This window comes from Ranitomeya imitator, chromosome 8, assembly GCF_032444005.1.
Source record: "Ranitomeya imitator isolate aRanImi1 chromosome 8, aRanImi1.pri, whole genome shotgun sequence".
Lineage (NCBI taxonomy): Eukaryota > Metazoa > Chordata > Amphibia > Anura > Dendrobatidae > Ranitomeya > Ranitomeya imitator.
In genome coordinates, this window is record NC_091289.1 from 165,004,037 (window position 1) to 165,025,272 (window position 21,236).

Genomic DNA, 21,236 nt, shown 5'->3' on the forward strand with positions numbered 1-21,236 from the left:
AGCTCTTGTGTCCATCTTTTGTTGGTTTTCTTATATATACATTATGGCGGAGCATTTACTTTGACTGCCCTCCTTATAGGTTTATTTATCCGTACCCACTAAACCTTCTACTCAATGACTCGTTGTCGTGTCCGGCGGACACCGTCAGAGTAGGCGGACGTCTTCTCTTGTTTCGCCAAAATTGGCTCTCGGTCGTCCACGACGAGTGGGTCAGAGAGCTCGTGTCCTCCGGATACAAGATCGAGTTTTCTTCCATCCCCCCTCCGCACTTCTTCCAGTCTTCTCCCCCCAAAGCAAGGGCGCCACATTTTCTTCAGGCCATACAGGTACTTCGAAGGGACGGTGTTATCGTTCCGGTTCCTCGAGACCAGAGGTTCAGGGGATCCTACTCGAACCGATTTGTGGTCCCAAAAAAGGACAGGACTCTACGGCCCATCCTGGATCTCAAGCTGCTAAACAAGTTCGTACGTGTTCGACACTTCAGAATGGACTCGCTCCGTTCCGTTGTCGTGTCTCTGGAAAGAGGAGAGTTCCTTGCATTCATAGACCTCAACGATGCCGGGGCCGCGAAGTGAACCCTATCTTGTATCCAGAGGATACCACCTCCCTGACCTAAGCGTCCTCCACCGAGGCAAGTCAAACGACCCTGAAAAAAAAACAGGAGACGCCCGCCCAAACTGGGAGGAACGCTGGGCCCTCAGCACAAGTTATGCCAAGGAAGATCTGCCAGGTCTCGGCCTGGTGGACCTACCATGGGAGTTGCGGGAACGCCAGGAAGGGGTAGGCTTGAAGGAAGCCTTTTCTCTAGCCAGGCGAGACCGCGGTCTGTACTAGCTAGAGGAATCTTCCGACGCCGCAAAACAGCGAAAGGGCAAAAAGGAGCTGAACTGCCATATCAGGGGAGGCCGGCGAGGCTTGGAGGGAACTCATGCCTCCCATGGCGTCCTTAATAATTTGTTCCAGCATGTAGCCAAAGACGGGCCCCCTGGAAAGGGAGGCTGGTAAGGGACTTCTTTGAAGACCAGTCCGCCTGCCATGTCTTGAGCTAAATATTCCGCCGGATATGCCACCATATTGCTGGACGCCTGAGCTGTACCAGACGCGCATCTAGGGAGGCAGATACCAAATATTTCCCTGCATAGGAAATCTGGTCCGCCAGGTCGGCTAGCTCCCCCGAAGGAGCTTAGCCGGGGTGCCCTTACAAGGCTGTTTGGTCCATCTAGCTGTGGTCCTTGAGACCCAGGTAAAGGCAATGGCCGAGGCACAAAGCAGAAGCAGCCGCTTCAAAGGCTGATTTTTCCAGCGATTCTATAATTGTATCCTTGGAATCCATGAGGGAGGAAGGACCATGTTGGTGGACAGTCTGGGGACTGAAGAGTCCACTGCCGAGGAATCAGTTCCAGTTAGCGATGAGCTCAGGGGAGAAGGGATATAGGATGCCGAGACGCTTCCCTGTCTGAAAGCATCTGGTATGGTTCACCTTTCCCCTGGCAAGTACCACAACAAATTCAGTGTGTGGGGCAAAGATCTTGGAAGTTGGTTTTGACCATCTAAACGAAACCGTCTATAGTAACATAGTAACATAGTTAGTAAGGCCGAAAAAATACATTTGTCCACCCAGTTCAGCCTATATTCCATCATAATAAATCCCCAGATCTACGTCCTTCTACAGAACCTAATAATTGTATGATACAATATTGTTCTGCTCCAGGAAGACATCCAGGCCTCTCTTGAACCCCTCGACTGAGTTCGCCATCACCACCTCCTCAGGAAAGCAATTCCAGATTCTCACTGCCCTACCGAACCCGCAGAAGAGGTATCCATGATGCCTAAGGTCTGGTTGACCGCAGCAATAAGGCTTTGTACCCTATCACTCATGCTTAGAGGCCTGTAGTGAAACCAAGTCTGAATCTTCCTCTGAAAACATGACCGAGGACGCCCATCTTGACTTGGGAGAGGAGGATCTGGAAGAGGGATCTCACCGTGCCAGACCGGAGGGCGGGAAAAAGACTTAGAATGTCACTCCTGCCTGGATCTCTTGTGACCTGTGTTGATAAGGCCAGACGGAGAATTCTTTGACCCACTGGCAACTGCGGTCAAGCACGGACACCAGGGTCGTGACATCCTGGTGAGGTCCACCACAGACTGAGACAGAAGGAAAGCCCACCCAGGGATAGGGGTCTCGGTCTCACCCAGGGTAGGGACTCCTGGACGGTGGGTACAGTGGAGTTGCTGCAGCTGACAAGAGGAAGCAGGAGAAGAACACTCTCCTTTTAGGATTAGGCCTGGTGAGTAGACCCACTAAACGATGCCCAAAGGTTAGGGGAACAGGTAAGATGCAGAGGGGAGTAATAGACTGCTAAGCAGAGCTACTCACAGCAGAAGTAGAGTCCTGTAGTCTGCTCCCGGGCTGTAGCTGCGACCGACATCAGGGCACAGGTCCAGGGCTCCAGCAGGGAGACGGCGACCTAAGGAGGATGCAGGGGACCCAGCCGGTGAAAGCGTGCGCTGGAGAAAAAGGACCGCTCTCAGAAGTCGGGGAGGGGGGGCGGTGGCGGCTAGCCGCTGGGTCCGGAGGAGCAAGATGGTGGCGATCCCAGGGTGACTGGGAAGGATGGGAGTAGTGGGCGGAGCTAGTGCCCTGCGCAGGAAAGGTAGTGAGAGAGTGACGGGCGGGAGAAAAGCCCGCCCAATGAAAAAGGAAATGGGCGGAGTCACGGCGCCGGAAGTAGGCCCGGGCAGAAGTCGGGGCTTAAATTAGAGGCCGGTGACCACCAGACAGGGCCGCTGCGCTGAACAACGAGCAGTGCGGCCGGCAGAAAGGGGAACAGTGCGACTGCCGCCAAGGTCGCTGCGCCGGACGACAGAGGAACGTGCCCGCCGGAGGAAGTAGGCAGCGGGGCTGCCTGTAGAGACTGCAGCGCCGGAGCGAGGAGGCAGAGCGGCTTCCCACCGCCAGAATAAAAGGCAGCGCGGCTGAAAAAGTCGCCGCGCCGGAGGAAAGATAGGCGGCCACCCGGAACGAAGAGGGATGCCAGCAAGGATGCTGCAGTGCAGCGACGATCCCTGCCCGTGGGACCTGCCGAACAAAACAGGACAAGGTAGCCTGGTAACAGCTGTCCTTAGTATAATAAAAAGGCCCAGAGGGATCCCTCTCCTTTTGATTTCCTAACTGGGACATGTGGGGGAAATACTCACCTCAAAACTCCAACGCCGTCCGTTACTAACCTTAAACCGAGAAAGGTGTCAGACGTCCATGGAGCTGGTGATGGACGTCCTCGTGTCCTCCAACCAACAGGCTCTGGTGGGCGATTGGGTGGGGGACGGAGCTAGGACCGGACTTCTAAGCACGCTTGTGTTGTGTGCTAGGATCATGCTGTCTGATCTATGAGGATACGGGGTGGCAGTACACGCCGTACTCATAGTCCGTATTGTGGGATTACAGGTGTGACTGTTCACCCTGTATCCCTCCGGAAAACCTGAAAAAACGACGCACATTGAGGTAGATAAGGGTCTAATGAAAGACCCGTGTCCACCTCCTACTGACACTAAGCTAAACTGAATATCCTACTTCCTGTCGGTGGGGTGTACACTGCAGAGGAGGAGCTAACTTTTTTGTTTTTTTGTGCTGTGGGTTTTTACTTTTTTCCCCCGAATTTTCTGTTTTTTTTAGGTTACTGTAACACTGCTTCTAGCACTAAACTAAGCTGCTTAGTGTCTGAGGAGTGGGTACAGCTCCCCCGACTGTATTGTTCATGGTACAGAAAATGAGTACGTGATGTGGTAAATTTCGACCAGGGGATAAGCCTCTTGTTAGAAATTTTTAGCTGTGGTTTGTCTTCCACTCTCCGGAGAAATACACTTGCCTCAGCCTGCTGTTTATGGTAAGGTTGGGGTAATGGTTCTCAGATTTTTGTCCGGCAGCTAATTTTATGTGTATCTATCCTGGTTTTTGATTGATTTAATTTTTTTTTCACATCAGGCATATCTTTTATTAAATTTGTGGTCATAAGTTACCATACTACTGTACTATTCACATTATTAACCCCTTAATGACAGCCAATACGCCTTTTAACTGACCTGAGATATGAGAATAGCATCCCCATACAGGTGACAATCCAGCAGCTGTCGGCTGTCCACTATAGCTGACAACTTGCTGCATCAGCCACGATCAGTGTTTGCACCGTCCAACTCTGTCTATAACCCCTTAGATGCTCCTGTCAATAGTGACTACATCATTATAAATGGTTAACAGTGTGGGGGCTTCCTATTTAACCAAATTGGTGCCCTCAGATCTTGATTGTGTGGTCCTGATGTTTGCCATTTCAATTCATGACCAAATAGCAGCCTTAAGGTACCTTCACACTCAGCGACGCTGCAGCGATACCGACAACGATGTCGATCGCTGCAGCGTGGCTGGAGAGCTGTCACATAGACAGCTCTCCAGCGACCAACGATGCTGGTAACCAGGGTAAACATCGGGTTACTAAGCGCAGGGCCGCGCTTAGTAACCCGATGTTTACCCTGGTTACCATCATAAAAGTAAAAAACAAACAAACACTACATTACCTTCAGCTGTCTGTCCCCGGCGCTCTGCTTTCCTCTGCACTGTGTAAGCACTGCGGCCGGAAAGCAGAGCGGTGACGTCACCGCTGTGCTTTCCTGCTGGCCGGCGCTGACACATGATGCAGAAGGAGTGCAGGGAAGCAGAGCGCCGGGTGACAGACAGCTGAAGGTAAGTATGTAGTGTTTGTTTTTTTTACTTTTACGATGGTAACCAGGGTAAACATCGGGTTACTAAGCGCGGCCCTGCGCTTAGTAACCCTATGTTTACCCTGGTTACCAGTGAAGACATCGCTAGATCGGTGTCACACACGCCGATTCAGCGATGTCTGCAGGGAGATCCAGCGACGAAATAAAGTGCTGTACTTTTTGCAGCGACCAACGACATCACAGCAGGATCCTGATCGCTGCTGCGTGTCAAACTGAACGATATCGCTAGCCAGGATGCTGCAACGTCACGGATCGCTAGCGATATCGTTCAGTGTGACGGTACCTTTAGAGTCTGTCGGCTGTTGTAACCTGTTCATAAGTTAGAGGCATTTAGGTGGTAAAAATGCACATTTTCATTCCTGTCATGCCACTTTGCATTAATTCCTGTAAAGCACCTGAAGAGTTATTAAACTACCTGACTGCAGTTTTCAATATGTCTGGGGGTGCTGTTTTTAAAATCGTATCACGTTTGGGGGTTTTCCAATATATGAGACCCCTAAAGTCACTTCAAACATGGATAAGTTCCTAAAAAAATTAATTTAGTAAATTTCCTTGAAAAAATGAAAAATTGCTGCTACATTTTTTAATCCTCCTAAAATGCTAACAAAATAAAATAACATTTTACAAACGATGCTGATGTAAAGCCGACATGTGGGAAATGTTATTTATTATTGGTTTGCTGTGGTATGGCCATCTGGATTAAAGGGATAATCATTCAAAGTTTGAAAATTGCTAATTTTTTAACATTTTCTAAAATTTTTGATATTTTTTATAAATAAACACAACATATTGACCTAAATTTATGATTATCAGAAAGTATAATGTGTCACGAAAAAACTGTCTCAAAATCACTGTGATTTGTTGAAGCGTTGTAGAGTTATTACCACATAAAGTGACACTGGTCAGATTTCAAAAATTTGGCTCCGTCACTAAGGGGTTAAATACGATTTATTTCTATAGGTTCGAGTGGATACCTTCAACTACACAGGCATGGGAAATTCTACAAGTAAGAAGGACGCCCAAAGTAATGCGGCTCGGGACTTTGTGAACTACCTGGTTAGAATTGGAGAAGTAAGGAGTGATGAAGTGCCATCACTTGGGGTAGGCGATGTCAGAACTTGTAAAAGTGCTAACAAAAATTTTGACTTCTCGTCATTGTGTTAGACATGTTGATCTGCATCTTAATTTCAGGCCGGGCAAACGGATTCAACTGATGATGGAGGTCCAGATGGATTTGCGGGCCCCACTGGAGGACCATTGCCTCCACACTTAGCCATAAAGGCAGAAAAAGGAGGTATGCATGATGGCAGCGTGAGATTGTAGTTCTTAAAATTTAGTAGATGCACAGATACTTCTTCTTTTTTTTTTTTTTTTGCTGAGTCTATTGTAAGTTTAAATGTGTTGCTTTTTTTTTTTTTTTTTTTCTTTCTGCAAGAATCACCACAGGCTTCCGGCGGCTCGCAGTTTTCCGGCAGCTCAGGATATGGTCCACAGACTGGTGGTGCAGGCTGGGACCGTGGGGCTAACCTGAAAGACTATTACGCAAAAAAAGATGAACAAGAAGCTCAGGCGGTATGTTACTACCTTGGGACCAAACATTTTGACTTCAGCATTTACAGTTTTTTCCAGCTCTTTTTTAAGAAATCGTGGTTTTGTTTAGTTTTTTTTGTACATTTGGACTAAATTTTTTTCAAACTCTTTGTTTTGGTTTCACCAGTCTAATATAATGCCTGGGTCTTGTCAGACAGACTAGTGATGAAAACCAAGAAAAACAAAATGAACATGTACCCTGTAGTAAGTAGATAGTAGTAAGTACATAGTGGTAGCAGCAGCACCTGTCAATAACATAAGGTACTTGGTTAACACTATTTTGATCAAAACCTTAAAGCCATCCCACCGCGACACGGTGTACCCTATCGGGACCTCCTATCCTGTCTCCTAGTATTAAAACCTCATCTGGTGTCATCCGACCTCAATGTAGATAAGCCCGATCCTGCTCTGCTGTGCAGACACCTGCCCATTGGAAGCTATTTAGATGAAATGCCTAGCTCAAAGTCCCGATTGGGCACACCTTGTCGCGGTGGGAACAAAATTGTAGTAACTAGGTACCCTATGTTATTTACATGTACTGTTTACTTACAACAGGGTATATGCGCATTTTTTGATTTCTTGGGTTTTGTCTATGAAATGGGCGCCGTGTGAACGTGCTCTTACGTATTGCATGTATACCAATTTACAATCCGGCTGATTTTTTTTTTTTTTATGGTTTTGCTGTAGATTAAAGTGATGGTAGTGGAAATTGCCGTATATACTCCTAATTTTGCCACAACAAACTGGGAAAACTTAATGACTCGAGTATAAGCCTGGGGTGGGAAATGCAGCAGCTACTGGTAAATTTAAAAAATAAAAATAGATTCCAATAAAAGTAAAATTGATTGAGACATCAGTAGGTTAAGTGTTTTTAAATATCCATATTGAATCAGGAGCCCCATATAATACTCCATAAAGTTCATGATGGGCCCCATAAGATGCTCCATATTTAAAATATGCCCCATATAATGCTGCACAAAGGTTGATGGCCCCATAAGATGCTCCATGTTAAAATATGCCCCATATAATGCTGCACAAAGGTTAATTAATAATGGCCCCATAAGATGCTCCACAGAATAATATGCCCCATAAAGGTTGATAGCCCCATAAGATGCTCCATAGAATAATATGCCCCCTAAAGGTTTATGGCCCCATAAGATGCTCCATAGAACGATAAGCCCCATATGCTGCTGCGATTTAAAAAAAAAATATATATATATCCTACTCCCCTCTCATCGCTGGGCGCCAGGTGCAAGAGTCGCCGCTGGCTCAGGCCCTCGGCACTTGCAATATTCACCTGTCCCTGTTCCACTGCCGCACGCTGCGGTGTCTTCCGGGTCCTCTGCCTGACTGTTCAGGCAGAGGGCGTGCACAAAACACGTTATCATGCCCTCTGACCTGAACTTCACAGCCAAAGGACGCAGACGACAGAGCCCGGCGGTGGAACGGGGACAGGTGAATATTGCATGGTTCACCCTCCCCATTATACTCTCCCTCCTGGTGCGGTCCCTGCTTCTCCGATGGTCTCTGGCGTGCGCCGGCAGCTTGTTCCTGTGTTCAGCGGTCACATGGTGCCGCTCATTAACGTAATGAATATATGCTCCACGCCTATGGGAGTGGAGTCGCGTGCATATTCATTACTTTAATAAGCGGTACCACGTGACCACTGAACACAGGAAGAGCTGCCGGCGCCGAGACCATCTGAGAAGCAGTGACCGCACCAGGAGGAGGTGAGTATGATGTGACAGCTGCCACTACCCCGCCGACCCCCTTGGACATTGACTCGACAATAAGCCAAGAGGGGCACTTTCAGCCTAAAAAAAATGGGCTGAAAATCTCAGCTTATACTCGAGTGTATACGGTAACTGCTATTCTTCATTGTTTAATTTGTTCGGTTTTTTTTTCATGTCCTGAACCCTTCATATTATAATAAGTATAGAATTGATCCATTATGTTAATAAACAAAAGATTATGGCAGTCATTAGCAGGGCTGTGGAGTCGGTAAGCCACAGTTGCGACTCCGACTCCTGGATTTTATCAGGTTCTGACTCCTTCATAAATGGCCAATTCGTAACAATAAATTTACTGTTGTAAAATATTAACATCGTGCTTATTCAGTTTCTCACCATCATATAAGTAATCAGACCACTTGGTAATACTGTTATTCCTCATGTACTCACAGTTAACTGATGCAAAGTTTGTTAAAAGGATAATACTTCTTACAGTCTTCCTCTTCTGAGTAGCAGCTGTGAGATGCTTGGAAGATGCACACCTAGTAAACCTCTAGTCTAGAGGAGGGGATTTATTACTAAGAATTTGCAACACATTTTCACTTTGTTTCATATATTGTAAGTAGGAAGGTTGGGGCAGCATGAGGTTAACCAAGTAAAAGATTAGATAAGGGCAGTGGAGAACAGTGACACACAAGAAGTAAAGGTACCGTCACACTAAGCAACGCTGCAGCGATACCGACAACTATGTCGATCGCTGCAGCGTTGCTGTTTGGTTGCTGAAGAGCTGTCACACAGACAGCTCTCCAGCGACCAACGATCCCGAAATCCCCGGGTAACCAGGGTAAACATCGGGTTACTAAGCACAGGGCCGCGCTTAGTAACCCGATGTTTACCCTGGTTACCGTTGTAAATGTAAAAAAACAAACACTACATACTTATATTCCCGGTGTCTGGTCAGGTCCCTCGCCTTCAGCTTCCAGCACTGACTGAGCGCCGGCCGGAAAGTACAGCGGTGACGTCACCACTGTACTTTGTTTTTTTACATTTACAACGGTAACCAGGGTAAACATCGGGTTACTAAGCGCGGCCCTGCGCTTAGTAACCTGATGTTTACCCTGGTTACCAGTGACGACATCACTGAATCGGCGTCACACACGCCGATTCAGCGATGTCAGCGGGAGATCCAGCGACAAAATAAAGTTCTGGACTTTCCCCAGCGACCAACGATCTCCCAGCAGGGGCCTGATCGTTGGTCGCTGTCACACATAACGATTTAGTTAACGATAGCGTTGCTACGTCACAAAAAGCAACGATAGCGTTAACGATATCGTTGTGTGACGGTACCCTAAGAAATGTCTCTATCTCCAGCAGAACGGCTTATCACTGTTGTTCATAGTTTGATAGAACATATATATTTGAGTAACATTTATAAAATTCATATGAAAGTTCAATGATCAAATATTAATATATTTTTTTAAAGCTGGAGTCGGTACATTTCTACCGATTCCGACTCCAACCAAAACTAACTCCGAGTCCACGACTCCGACTCCACAGCCCTGATGAAGGACGGTGCAGCAAATGATGATAATAATCTTTATTTATATAGCGCCAACATATTCTGCAGCGCTATACAATTCAAATCACTTCTGTGACAATTCCTGAGCCTCACCAACTACTTAGGGGTGCCTCACTGGTGACAGCAGCCTCCATTTGAGAAGGATTGCAGTGTAGGTCCTTTTATTAGATCAATAATTAATGAACGTTATAAGGGCATTAGTTCCTCATTAGTGCCTGTGTAAACTTGCCACCAATCAGCTGTCGTATCAATCGTATTGTATATAGCCAGTCAATGCTTTTTTTTATGGACAGAAATCTGCTATTTTAGATGCACCTTTTAGTGTTCTCAGGAAGTATGGTCTGCATTGAAATCGGGTTGCCCTTAGTCATTTCGTTCCACCAGAGCAGCAATGAAAATGAGCCTAAAGCTCATCATACACTTGAGGGCTCGCTGGGCTGAGGTCTCCTTATCTCCCCCAATGTTGGGGGGCCCCCATACACCTTAGATTGTTGTCCAAAGCTGATGATCTTGGAATCTGCTGACGTTGGTCTAATGTATGTGCGGGTCTTAAATGTAGTAAAATGGACAATCCATGATGGCAAACCTTTCCTACGCTTTTTTTGTTTTTGTTTTTTTTGTTTATCCCCTCTGAATTAATCCTTTGTGTTGTCTTCTGACATTTTAGACACTAGAGTCTGAAGAGGTCGACTTGAATGCAGGTTTGCATGGGAACTGGACTCTCGAAAATGCAAAAGCTCGTCTCAATCAATTTTTTCAAAAGGAAAAGTCACAAGCCGATTACAAGTACACAAACGTGGGACCCGATCATAACAAGTATGTTTTGTAGATTATTGTTTATCTGCTGCACAAAATATATTGGTGAATTCTGCTGCCCGTTCCACAATATTATTGCATTCAAGGACGTTGCCAAGGATGACTCCGTTTAACAGTATTTTTTGTAGCCTTTAGGTTAACTAAATTTACACACATGACAATGAGAATATTGACCTCAATATTTCTGGATATTAGGCATATGCATTAAAAATATCCATATATTAACTGCAGAACACGCCAAGGTTTGTAGTTCTCGCATTGATGTGTGCATACAGCGGATATTCACACACAGGATGGTAGAACGGGCAAACAATCTACCTGCTTTTTAGTTCACTGCCAGTGTTTGAGGGTCATTCCCATCTTCATAAACTGGTATTGTGGATTACTGCTTGCAAATCTAAGCAATATTGCAATTTACTGCTTGTTAATGTCAAAAAATGGCTGAAAATGTTTGTTTTCTTTATCGCGTCTCATTGGGGGACACAGGAACCATGGGTGTATGCTGCTGCCACTAGGAGGCTGACACTATGCAAATAAAAAAGTTAGCTCCTCCTCTGCAGTGTACACCCCACCGACTGGCATTATACTTTTCAGTTTATCTTAGTGTCAGTAGGAGGTGGACACGGGTCTTTCATTAGACCCTTATCTACCTCAATGTGCGTAGTTTCTTTTCAGGTTTTTCCGGAGGGATACAGGGTGAACGGTCACACCTGTACTCCCACAATTCGGACTAGGAGTACGATGTGTATTGTCATCCCGTATCCTCATAGATGCTTCTGCAGGACCAAGAGCCTAGCACACCAGCGTGCTTAGAAGTCCGGTCCTGCATCCGTCCCCCACCCACTCGCCCACCAGAGCCTGTCGGTTGCGGAGGCGAGGACGTCCATCAGCTCCCTGGACGTCTACCTTCCAGGTTAGTACCGGCGTGGGATGTTTAAGGTGAGGTTGGGCGGCCGTCTTCTCTTTTTCAGGAACGTCTGGATTTCCGCAGTAGAGGACGCATGGGTCAGTGAAGTAGTATCCTCGGGATACAAGATAGAGTTCGTTTCACGACCCCGGGATCGTTTCTTCGAATCCCGTCCTCCAAGAGATCCCGCTCTAGTTCCGGGTTTCTTCGCAGCCATCGCTTCTCTTCTCAAAGCCGCGGTAATCGTTCCCGTCCCAGAAAAAGAACGGTTCACGGGTTTCTACTCAAACCTTTTTCTGGTACCGAAAAAAGACGGCAAGGTTCGCCCCATTCTGGACCTCAAATTGCTGAACAGGAGAGTTCGTCTGAGACACTTCAGGATGGAATCCCTTCGTTCAGTAATTGCTTCCATGGAGGCTCAGGAATTTTTGTGATCAATAGACATCCAGGACGCCTACCTCCATGTCCTGATATTTCCCGGACATCACCGATTCCTGCGCTTTGCGGTGCTCCGGGAACATTTTCAGTTCGTCGCCCTGCCGTTTGGTCTCGCAACCGCTCCAAGGGTGTTCACGAAGATCATGGCGGCGCTGATGGCCATCTTGAGAGTCAGAGACCTGGTCCTATTTCCATACCTCAACAACATCCTCATCAAGGCTCCATCCTTTTCTCAGGCTCACGAAAGTCTGTCCATCGTCCTCGACACCTTAGCCCGTTTCGGGTGGCTGGTTAACCGGAAGAAGTCCTGCCTTATTCCTTCTCAGCGCATCATCTTTCTGGGCATGCTCTTCGACACTCGTCAGACCAAAGTCTTCCTTCCCAAAGACAAGAGATCCACTCTGTAGGGACATGCGCTTGCTCCAGGGTCCTCGGCCTCCCTCCGATCGGCCATGAGGGTTCTGGGGAGGATGGTAGCAACATTGGAAGCGATTCCCTTCGCCCAATTTCGTTCGCGACCCCTTCAGCAAGCCATTCTGTCTCAGTGGGACAGGTCTGCCTTCTCCCTGGATCGTCCGATCCGACTCTCTTCTCGGGTCAAACGGTCTCTCAACTGGTGGCTGACGTCACCTCTCATCTCCCAAGGCAGGTCCTTCCTTCCAGTTCACTGGCAGGTGGTGACGACGGACGCCAGCCTCCTTGGCTGGGGTGTGGTTTTTCGCCACCTGACGGTTCAGGGCCGTTGGTCGATGCAGGAGTAATCTCTGCCACTCAGTGGCCTCGAGATTCGGGCTATCTTTCTGTCCCTCCGCCACTGGGAAAGGATTCTCAGGGGCCTGCCAATCCGGATCCAGACGGACAACGCCACGGCTGTGGCATATGTCAACCATCGGGGGGGACCCGGAACTCCTTGGCCCTTGCCGAGGTATCCAAGATCCTCCTTTGGGCAGAGGCAATGGTTCCGGTGATATCTGCGGTGCATATCCCCGGCGTGGACAACTGGGCCGCCGACTTCCTCAGCCGCGAGGGCCTTGCGGCAGGGGTATGGTCCTTGCATCTCCAGGTCTCGCGATCCTCTTGCAGTGGGCGTCGACGCTCTGGCCATTCCTTGGTCACAGTTCCTGCTGCCCTACCTGTTCCCATCCCTTCCATTACTTCCCAAACTGTTGAAAAAGATCAAAGCGGAAGGGGTGCCGGTCATCCTGATCGCCCCGGATTGGCCCAGGAGAGCTTGGTTCGCGGAGATCGTCAATCTTCTCATGGACACTCCCTAGCGCCTTCCAGACAGGCCCGATCTGCTGTCTCAGGGTCCGATCTGCCACCCAAATTCTCGGTGGCTCAGTTTAACGGCGTGGCCGTTGAGACCGCAGTTCTAAGAGCGTCCGGCCTTTCGAACCGGGTGATTCACACCATGATTCAGGCTAGGAAGCCTTCGTCTTCCAGGATCTACTACCGTACCTGGAAGGCTTACTTCCGTTGGTGCGAGTCCAACCGCGTTTCATCTATGTCCTTTTTCTCTGCCTTCCATTTTGGCCTTCCTTCAGGCAGGACTGGATTCGGGTCTGGCTCTTAGCTCCCTGAAGGGCCAGGTCTCTGCGCTTTCCATTCTCTTTCAGAAGACTTTAGCTTCTCGGCCACAGGTTAAGACCTTCCTTCAAGGAGGAGCCCATGCTGTCCCGCCGTACAGGATGTGGATGCATGGGATTTAAACCTGGTACTGGACGTTCTGAGGGTTTCCCCCTTTGAGCCTCTCAGGGAGATTCCCCTATCAGTTCTATCTTGGAAGGTGGCCTTTCTTGTGGCCATCACTTCTATTCGCCGCGTTTCCGAGTTGGCGGCCCTGTCTTGCCGACCTCCGTTCTTGGTCATTCACCAGGACAAGGTGGTCTTTCGGCCTCCACCTTCTTTTCTTCCTAAGGTGGTTTCCACCTTCCACCTCAACGAGGACATCGTTCTACCTTCCTTTTGTCCAGCTCCGACTCATCCTCTGGAGCGATCGTTGAACAAGCTGGACCTTGTCAGCGCAGTGAGGAGCTACCTGGATAGAACGTCCACTTTCCGGAAGACGGATTCTTTTTTCGTCATTCCTGATGGCACGCGCAGAGGCTGGATCAGAAAGGCAATTTTGGAGGCTTACTGGGTCAAGAACAGAGTGCCCCCTCTTGGGATTAAGGCTCACGCTACCCGGGCAGTCAGCGCCTCCTGGGCGGTGCACCATAGGGCTTCCGCCCTACAGCTTCGCAAAGCGGCAACTTGGTCTTCCATTCACACGTTCGCCAAATTTTACAAGGTTCATACCTACGCTTCGGCGGACGCTAGCCTAGGCAGAAGGATCTTGCAGGCGGCAGTGGTGAGTCCTCTGACCTGATGGAAGTCTGTTTTTCCCGCCCGTGGGACTGCTTCGGGACATCCCATGGTTCCTGTGTCCCCCAATGAGAGGCGATAAAGAAAACAGGATTTTTGGTTGCTTACCGTAAAATCTGTTTCTTGGAGCCTCCATTGGGGGACACAGGTCCCTCCCAATGTTTCTGTTTTATGTTCTATAACTGATCTCGCGTTTACAGTTCTCAAGTTTGTGTTTATGGTTTTCAACCTTGTTCAATATCTCCTACTGCTTTCTCACTAACTGAAGAGTATAATGCCAGTCGGTGGGGTGTACACTGCAGAGGAGGAGCTAACTTTTTTATTTGCATAGTGTCAGCCTCCTAGTAGCAGCAGCATACACCCATGGTTCCCCCAATGGAGGCTCCAAGAAACAGATTTTACGGTAAGCAACCAAAAATCCTGTTTTTTTGTTTTTCTGTTTACAGCTTATTGTCTTGGAGACTGACCACTGCTGCAAAAATAAGCAAATGAAGATGTGCAGTGCTTACAAGTTTTCTATTGAGCTTGTAAGCATTGTGTTACAAAGAACCTGTCCCCTTTGAATACGCTATTTGCCTGCAGATTCAGCATTAGTCTGCTGGTAAATGGCATTACAATACTCCCCAGCCACCATACTGCAAGTGTGGCTACTGAGAGAAAATAAATGTATTTTTTCCCAGTAGCCACCAACTTTAAGTCATTGGGGCTTGCATGGAGCAATTAGGCACTGCTCACTGTGCTATGAGCGGCAGCTGTAGGCGTGCCCGGCACTTTGACAGATCGCTTTGCACCGATGCGCTTCTGAAAGTACCGAGGTCTGCCTACATCCATCGCTAACAGTATTGTTAGTGTCTCCCAAAAGGAAACAAGTTTAATATTCTCCTGGGAGCAAGTTTTATCTTTTTATTGTTTAAAGGGTAGGAGAAGCTTAGGAGGCTTATATGAAGCTGTCAGGTGTTTGGATCAGGAGATCTGTGGCCAGGCAGTGACGCACAGATGTGTGAATCCAGCCTTTGAGCTAGAGATTTCTTCATAAAATCTGCACATGTTCACTACTTATAATTTGATCCACATAAATTTGCAGGTTGTAGGGCGACGTGTTGACACACCATGGGTGGATCATTTTGCACAGGATAAATCTGTGACTGTGAAGATACACTAAGGATCTCTTTTGTGAAAACTACCAAAATAAACGTTTACACATTTCTTGCAAGGTTCTAGAGAATCGTTCTCCTTCAGTCTCCTGCTCCTCCTTGGAAACCATGGATGAGTAAATAATGACGTGGTTCCCAATGTGCCTCGTTTTACATCTGCCTCCGTCCCACCTCCTCAGTACAGACCGCTCTCACAGTACATGTGTGTTTCTCAGCCTGTCGTTGTAATAAAGCATTACAGGGAGCACCTCCATTACTCCCAGTAAAACTCGTACACCTCAAAATTGTCTGCGCTGGTGAAATTATATGAATTATAATTGATATAATCAGCGGTGAAATTGATTGTCATTTAAAATCCTGTGAAATATATAATATTTTTTAGTCCATCCAAAGAAAAAAAGCAGGAAAGGCAGCACTCACCGATCCATCACGAGAGGTAACTTTTATTAAATAAAAGACATCACAGCCGGGGGTACAAAAATGTAAAGTGCGGCAAGCCTGACGACGGCCGTTTCGCGCCCTCCAGACTGACCCGTGGAAGCGCCAGGAGGGCGCGAAACGGCCGTCGTCAGGCTTGCTGCACTTTACATTTTTGTACCCCTGGCTGTGATGTCTTTTATCTAATAAAAGTTACCTCTCGTGATGGATCGGTGAGTGCTGCCTTTCCTGCTTTTTTTCTTTGGATGGACTTGGATATGTTTCGTGGCCAGAGCACCTAAGATCCGGCGGTCAAACTCCCATCACAGGTGAGCAGGCGCACGTTGCTTCCTTTGAGCGGTGGTGCTGTCAGCTGTTTTTTCTTCCAGATTGACATATATATTTTTTACTTCCATTTAAAAAATCTTGGTTTACGTTTATTGCGTGATGTTTTCTGTTACTTGTAAACAGTTAAACATAACTGGCTCTGATTGTTGGGACCAAATCTGGTGACTACAGGAATCTGCTTTTGTCTTTAAAACATGGGCTAATACTTAGGCTGGACTAAGTAATCCCATGTGAAATAATGGCTGCTTGCTGATTCCTGGTGTCACTTTCTTCAGGTGAACAAAAGGCCGGCTGAGAAACACACAGGCGCTGTCCGCTAGGGAGCGATGCGCAGGTCAGTGACGCTGGGGCTGAAAGACTGACTGGTCCAATGTAATGGCAGAAGTTGCGACTTACTACTTACCTTGTGTTTTGCGTTGGAGAGCTGGCTACTCTGGTGATTTTATAAATGGCTAGAAAAGGCGATAACCACTAACTCTACCGTAATCTGCCACGTATGTGTGTATATGTGTTTGCTACAGGCCCAATATGGTGCCGTTTCCTGGGGGTAGAGGGGTAGTTTTGTTGTCTTTGATGTTAAAACCTTTATCTGTTGTTGCAGGAGCTTTTTTGCTGAAATGCACTTATATGTTAAGCAGCTTGGACGCAGTAAGTTTCCGTCGACCTCCTCTATCTGTGACCGATATTATGCCTTTTCATTCCTGCAGTCTTTCAAAAGTTTTCTGTTGTCATCTGTTGGCTCTTCTTTGACACACACACACCCACACCACGCACACACCATTCCTCCCCCCCCCCCCCCCCACCAAGTAATTGTATTGGGTTCAGAGCATTATTGAAGTTCAGAAATCACAGTTTGTTTTGTTTTAAACACATAGTCCATGTACCCATTATAGTTGTAAAGCTGTTCACAAAAGAAACAGAGACATAATTTTTTTTTTTTTGATCAGTCTATCCAAATTACTCACACAAACCTGAGAAATCACTGACAGCGTTCTCATCCATGTACTGATCGTTTTTAATATCGGGGGCTTATCTACAGCAATTCAGAATGCTGTAGATAAGCCCCTGATGCTGGTGGGCTTAGCTCATCTTCTATTTTGGAGGTGATAGGTTCCCTTTAAGTCACTGCTCTACATACTTTATCTTTCAGGCATAAACGCTCGGGAACATGGATCTAACAAAAGACTGGCTGCCCAATCTTGTGCTCTGTCAGTTGTGCGGCAGTTGTATCACTTGGGTGTTATTGAAGCATACTCGGGACAATCCAAAAAGAAGGAGGGTGAATCTGTAAGTTTCCTGCAGTTAACGAACATCTGGGGATGTGTAAACTCCTTAGTCAACAAGGATGCACAAGCTTTGGCGTTAGATGCCCCTGTAAATTTGTTGTGTATTATATTTTTTTTTTTTGTTTGTTTTTTTACTTTTAGCCTAAATCTATGTGCACATGTTCAGTTTTTTTCGCGATAAAAACGCATAAAAAACGAATGCATATGCATCCTATCATTTAGAATGCATTCTGCAATTTTTGTGAACATGATGCGTTTTTTTTCCTGCAAAAAACGCATCGCGGTAAAAAATAAAAAGCAGCATGTTCATAAATTTTGCGGATTTTTGCGTTTTTCCCGCTATTCTATGCATTTGGAAAAAACGCCAAAAAAAGGAGTCAAAAACGCATGCGGATTTCTGGCAGAAATGTCCTGTTTTTGTCAGGAAATTACTGTTAGAAATCCTGAACGTGTGCACAGACCCTTATTTATTGTAGTGTGTACTTGCATGCAGTTATGCCATAGTGATGCAGAATTCTTCTGCACCAGTGCAACCCCCTGTGATGTTACTATATAATAGAGTTCCCTGCTGCACTCAGTTTAGTAATTTAATTTAATTATCTCAACAGGATCTTGTCATAAGGCCCCTTCACATTAAGCGACGCTGCAGCGATACCGACAACGATCCGGATCACTGCAGCGTCGCTGTTTGGTCGCTGGAGAGCTGTCACACAGACCGCTCTCCAGCGACCAACGATGCCGGTAACCAGGGTAAACATCGGGTAACTAAGCGCAGGGCCGCGCTTAGTAACCCGATGTTTACCCTGGTTACCATCCTAAAAGTAAAAAAAAACAAACACTAGATACTTACCTACCGCTGTCTGTCCTCCAGCACTGCGCTCTGCTTCTCTGCTCTCTTCCTGTACTGGCTGGGAGCCGGAAAGCACAGCGGTGACGTCACCGCTCTGCTTTCCGGCTCACAGCCAGTACAGGAGGAGTGCAGAGCACAGCGCCGGGGACAGACAGCGGTAGGTAAGTATCTAGTGTTTGTTTTTTTTTTTACTTTTACGCTGGTAACCAGGGTAAACATCGGGTTACTAAGCGCGGCCCTGCGCTTAGTTACCCGATGTTTACCCTGGTTACCAGTGAAGACATCGCTGGATCGGTGTCACACACGCCGATCCAGCGATGTCTCCAGGGAGTCCAGCGACGAAATAAAGTTCTGTACTTTATTCAGCAACCAACGATCTCCCAGCAGGGGCCTGATCGTTGGTCGCTGTCACACATAACGATTTCATTAACGATATCGTTGCTACGTCACAAATAGCAACGATATCGTTAACAATATCGTTATGTGTGAAGGTACCTTTACTCAACAGATATTAAAGGGAATCTGTCAAAAGGTTTTTGCTATGCAATCTGAGAGAAGCATGATGTAGGGGTGAAGCCCCTGACTCCAGCGATGTCACTTACTGGACTGCTTGCTGTGTTTTGATGCAGGTGTTTTCTCTGCTGCAGATCTAGCAGTGCTCTGAATGCTGAGCTGTGTATAATCCACCAAGCTCTCTGCGCCTGTACATGATGTTGCTTTCAGATTACATAGCAAAAAATAAACTGCTGACATTCCTTTTAATGGTTTTAATGGTAAGAAAAACATGCTGCCATAGCAAATAGGTTTTGTGCAGACATGATACAACTGCTTTTGTATATTTTGGACATCAGCTTTCCATTCAAGTGTCTCTTTGCAATTTTCTTTTTAATATGTACAGATTGAACCATATGAAGTGAACCTCAGCAGCGATATTCAAAAGCAGCTGAATAGTGTTATCCAGGAACTGAACATTGAGCTACCATATCCGGTGAGTATTGTCTCAGCCCACTAGCCCTCCTAGGGTGCCTGAACCTACGATCAGTTGCAGTGTTGCTATACATAATAACAATCTCCTGTGACCCCAACCTGTGTCTGGGTTTCCTAGCCTAGTAATGACATTCCTTACTTAACTTGCCACTTGATCGCACCAATCGAAGTAAGTGCTGATCGCCATCACTGCTGTTGAAGAAATCCGCTCCATACACTCAAAATTGTGCATGACATGTTTTGGATGTAATTCATACAATTCTACATTATAGTCAGAGGGTTGTAAAAAGGTAATCTTCTGTACAATTGCAGCCAGAGGATCCTAGCCAGCCAGTGCCAATTACACTGGGAAAGTTGGTACATTTTGAACCTTCTCAGCGACAGAATGTTTCTGGTGTGGTGCCCTGGTCCCCACCACAGGAGAACTGGAACCCATGGACCAGCAGCAACATTGATGAAGGTCCCCTTGCATTTGTAAGTGTTAAGTTTTATTTATTTATTGGGGGATTTATTTATTGGGAGGGGGGGGAGATTATTGTTTACGTTGACTACTTATGTGACAGTGGCTAGCTATGAGGAGCTAAGGGTCCATCTACAAAGGATGACCTGGGGCTCATCAGTCTATTAACACCCTTATTACACAGGCCAATAGAGCTTTGTATGCGCACAGAACACTCAGTAATAGATCAATGCACATAGGCTAGCATTGTCTGCAGCACAAATTCTGTTTACACAGAATGATATGCTGCAAAGAGCGATGATATTTTGCGCAGCGCAAAAGATCATTTCACCCCATGACTAAGAATTTTTCTCATTAATCAGGTGATTGTCAGCCTGTTTAGACTGCATAGTTATCGTGAAACGAACTCTCCTAGAAATTTTTGTTCATGAAGATCTAGCAGTGTAAATAGACCATAAACCTTGGCACTGAGGCTGCTAACCTGACTTACAGATAAGATTGCAATGTTTTCAGTTAATAGCGCTGCATTGTTTTGTTGGTTACATTTTTAATTATCTTTTTAGGCATCTCAAGAGCAGATCAGTGCAGACCTGAAGAATGAGCTGTCGTACCAACTGGAACAAGATAACAGCTTACAGCCGGTGAGTAAAGGTACCTTCACACATAACGATTTCGTTAATGATATCGTTGCTTTTTGTGACGTAGCAACGATATTGTTAACGAAATCGTTATGCGTGACAGCGACCAACGATCAGGCCCCTGCTGGGAGATCGTTGGTCGCTGGGAATGATCAGGACCTTTTTTTTTTGGGTCGCTGATCACCCGCTGTCATCGCTGGATCGGCGTGTGTGACACCGATCTAACGATGTGTTCACTGGTAACCAGGGTAAATATCGGGTTACTAAGCACAGGGCCGTGCATAGTAACCCGATGTTTACCCTGGTTACGATTGCAAAAGTTTTAAAAAAAACAAACAGTACATACTTACATTCCGGTGTCTGTCACGTCCCCCGGCGTCAGCTTCCCTGCACTGACTGTCAGCGCCGGCCGGCCGTAAAGCAGAGCACAGCGGTGACGTCACCGCTGTGCTCTGCTTTACGGCCGGCCGGCGCTGACAGTCAGTGCAGGGAAGCTGACGCCGGGGGACGTGACAGACACCGGAATGTAAGTATGTACTGGTTTTTTTAAAAAAAAAAAACTTTTACAATGGTAACCAGGGTAAACATCGGGTTACCAAGCGCGGCCCTGCGCTTGGTAACCCGATGTTTACCCTGGTTACCCGGGGACTTCGGCATCGTTGGTCGCTGGAGAGCTGTCTGTGTGACCGCTCTCCAGCGACCACACAACGACCTAAACAGCGACGCTGCAGCGATCGGCATCGTTGTCTATATCGCTGCAGCGTCGCTAAATGTGACAGTACCTTAAGGGGCTCCATACACAGTAGATAGCGATGGTCTGGCCGGCAGAGACCTCTCCCATCGACTCCGTAGACAAGAGCACCCCTTGCTGAACGTTGCTGTATTGTCTGAGAGAGACC

At 47.0% G+C, this 21,236-nt stretch overlaps 1 protein-coding gene across 2 annotated transcripts in view; it reads left to right on the top strand.

The window, feature by feature from the left end:
• DHX9 (DExH-box helicase 9) overlaps nt 1–21,236 on the top strand; it is a 50,091-nt gene that overhangs the window by 8,821 nt on the left and 20,034 nt on the right. Inside the window, exons 3-11 of one of the 2 annotated variants that reach the window (XM_069737742.1) lie at nt 5,734–5,874; nt 5,965–6,067; nt 6,209–6,345; nt 10,340–10,488; nt 16,718–16,764; nt 17,267–17,403; nt 19,151–19,240; nt 19,552–19,713; nt 20,263–20,340. In XM_069737742.1, the coding sequence (XP_069593843.1) occupies nt 5,734–5,874; nt 5,965–6,067; nt 6,209–6,345; nt 10,340–10,488; nt 16,718–16,764; nt 17,267–17,403; nt 19,151–19,240; nt 19,552–19,713; nt 20,263–20,340 (1,044 nt within the window). Of the gene's footprint in view, nt 1–5,733; nt 5,875–5,964; nt 6,068–6,208; nt 6,346–10,339; nt 10,489–16,391; nt 16,451–16,717; nt 16,765–17,266; nt 17,404–19,150; nt 19,241–19,551; nt 19,714–20,262; nt 20,341–21,236 lie in introns of those variants that run through there. The other variant, XM_069737743.1, reaches the window with a different exon arrangement.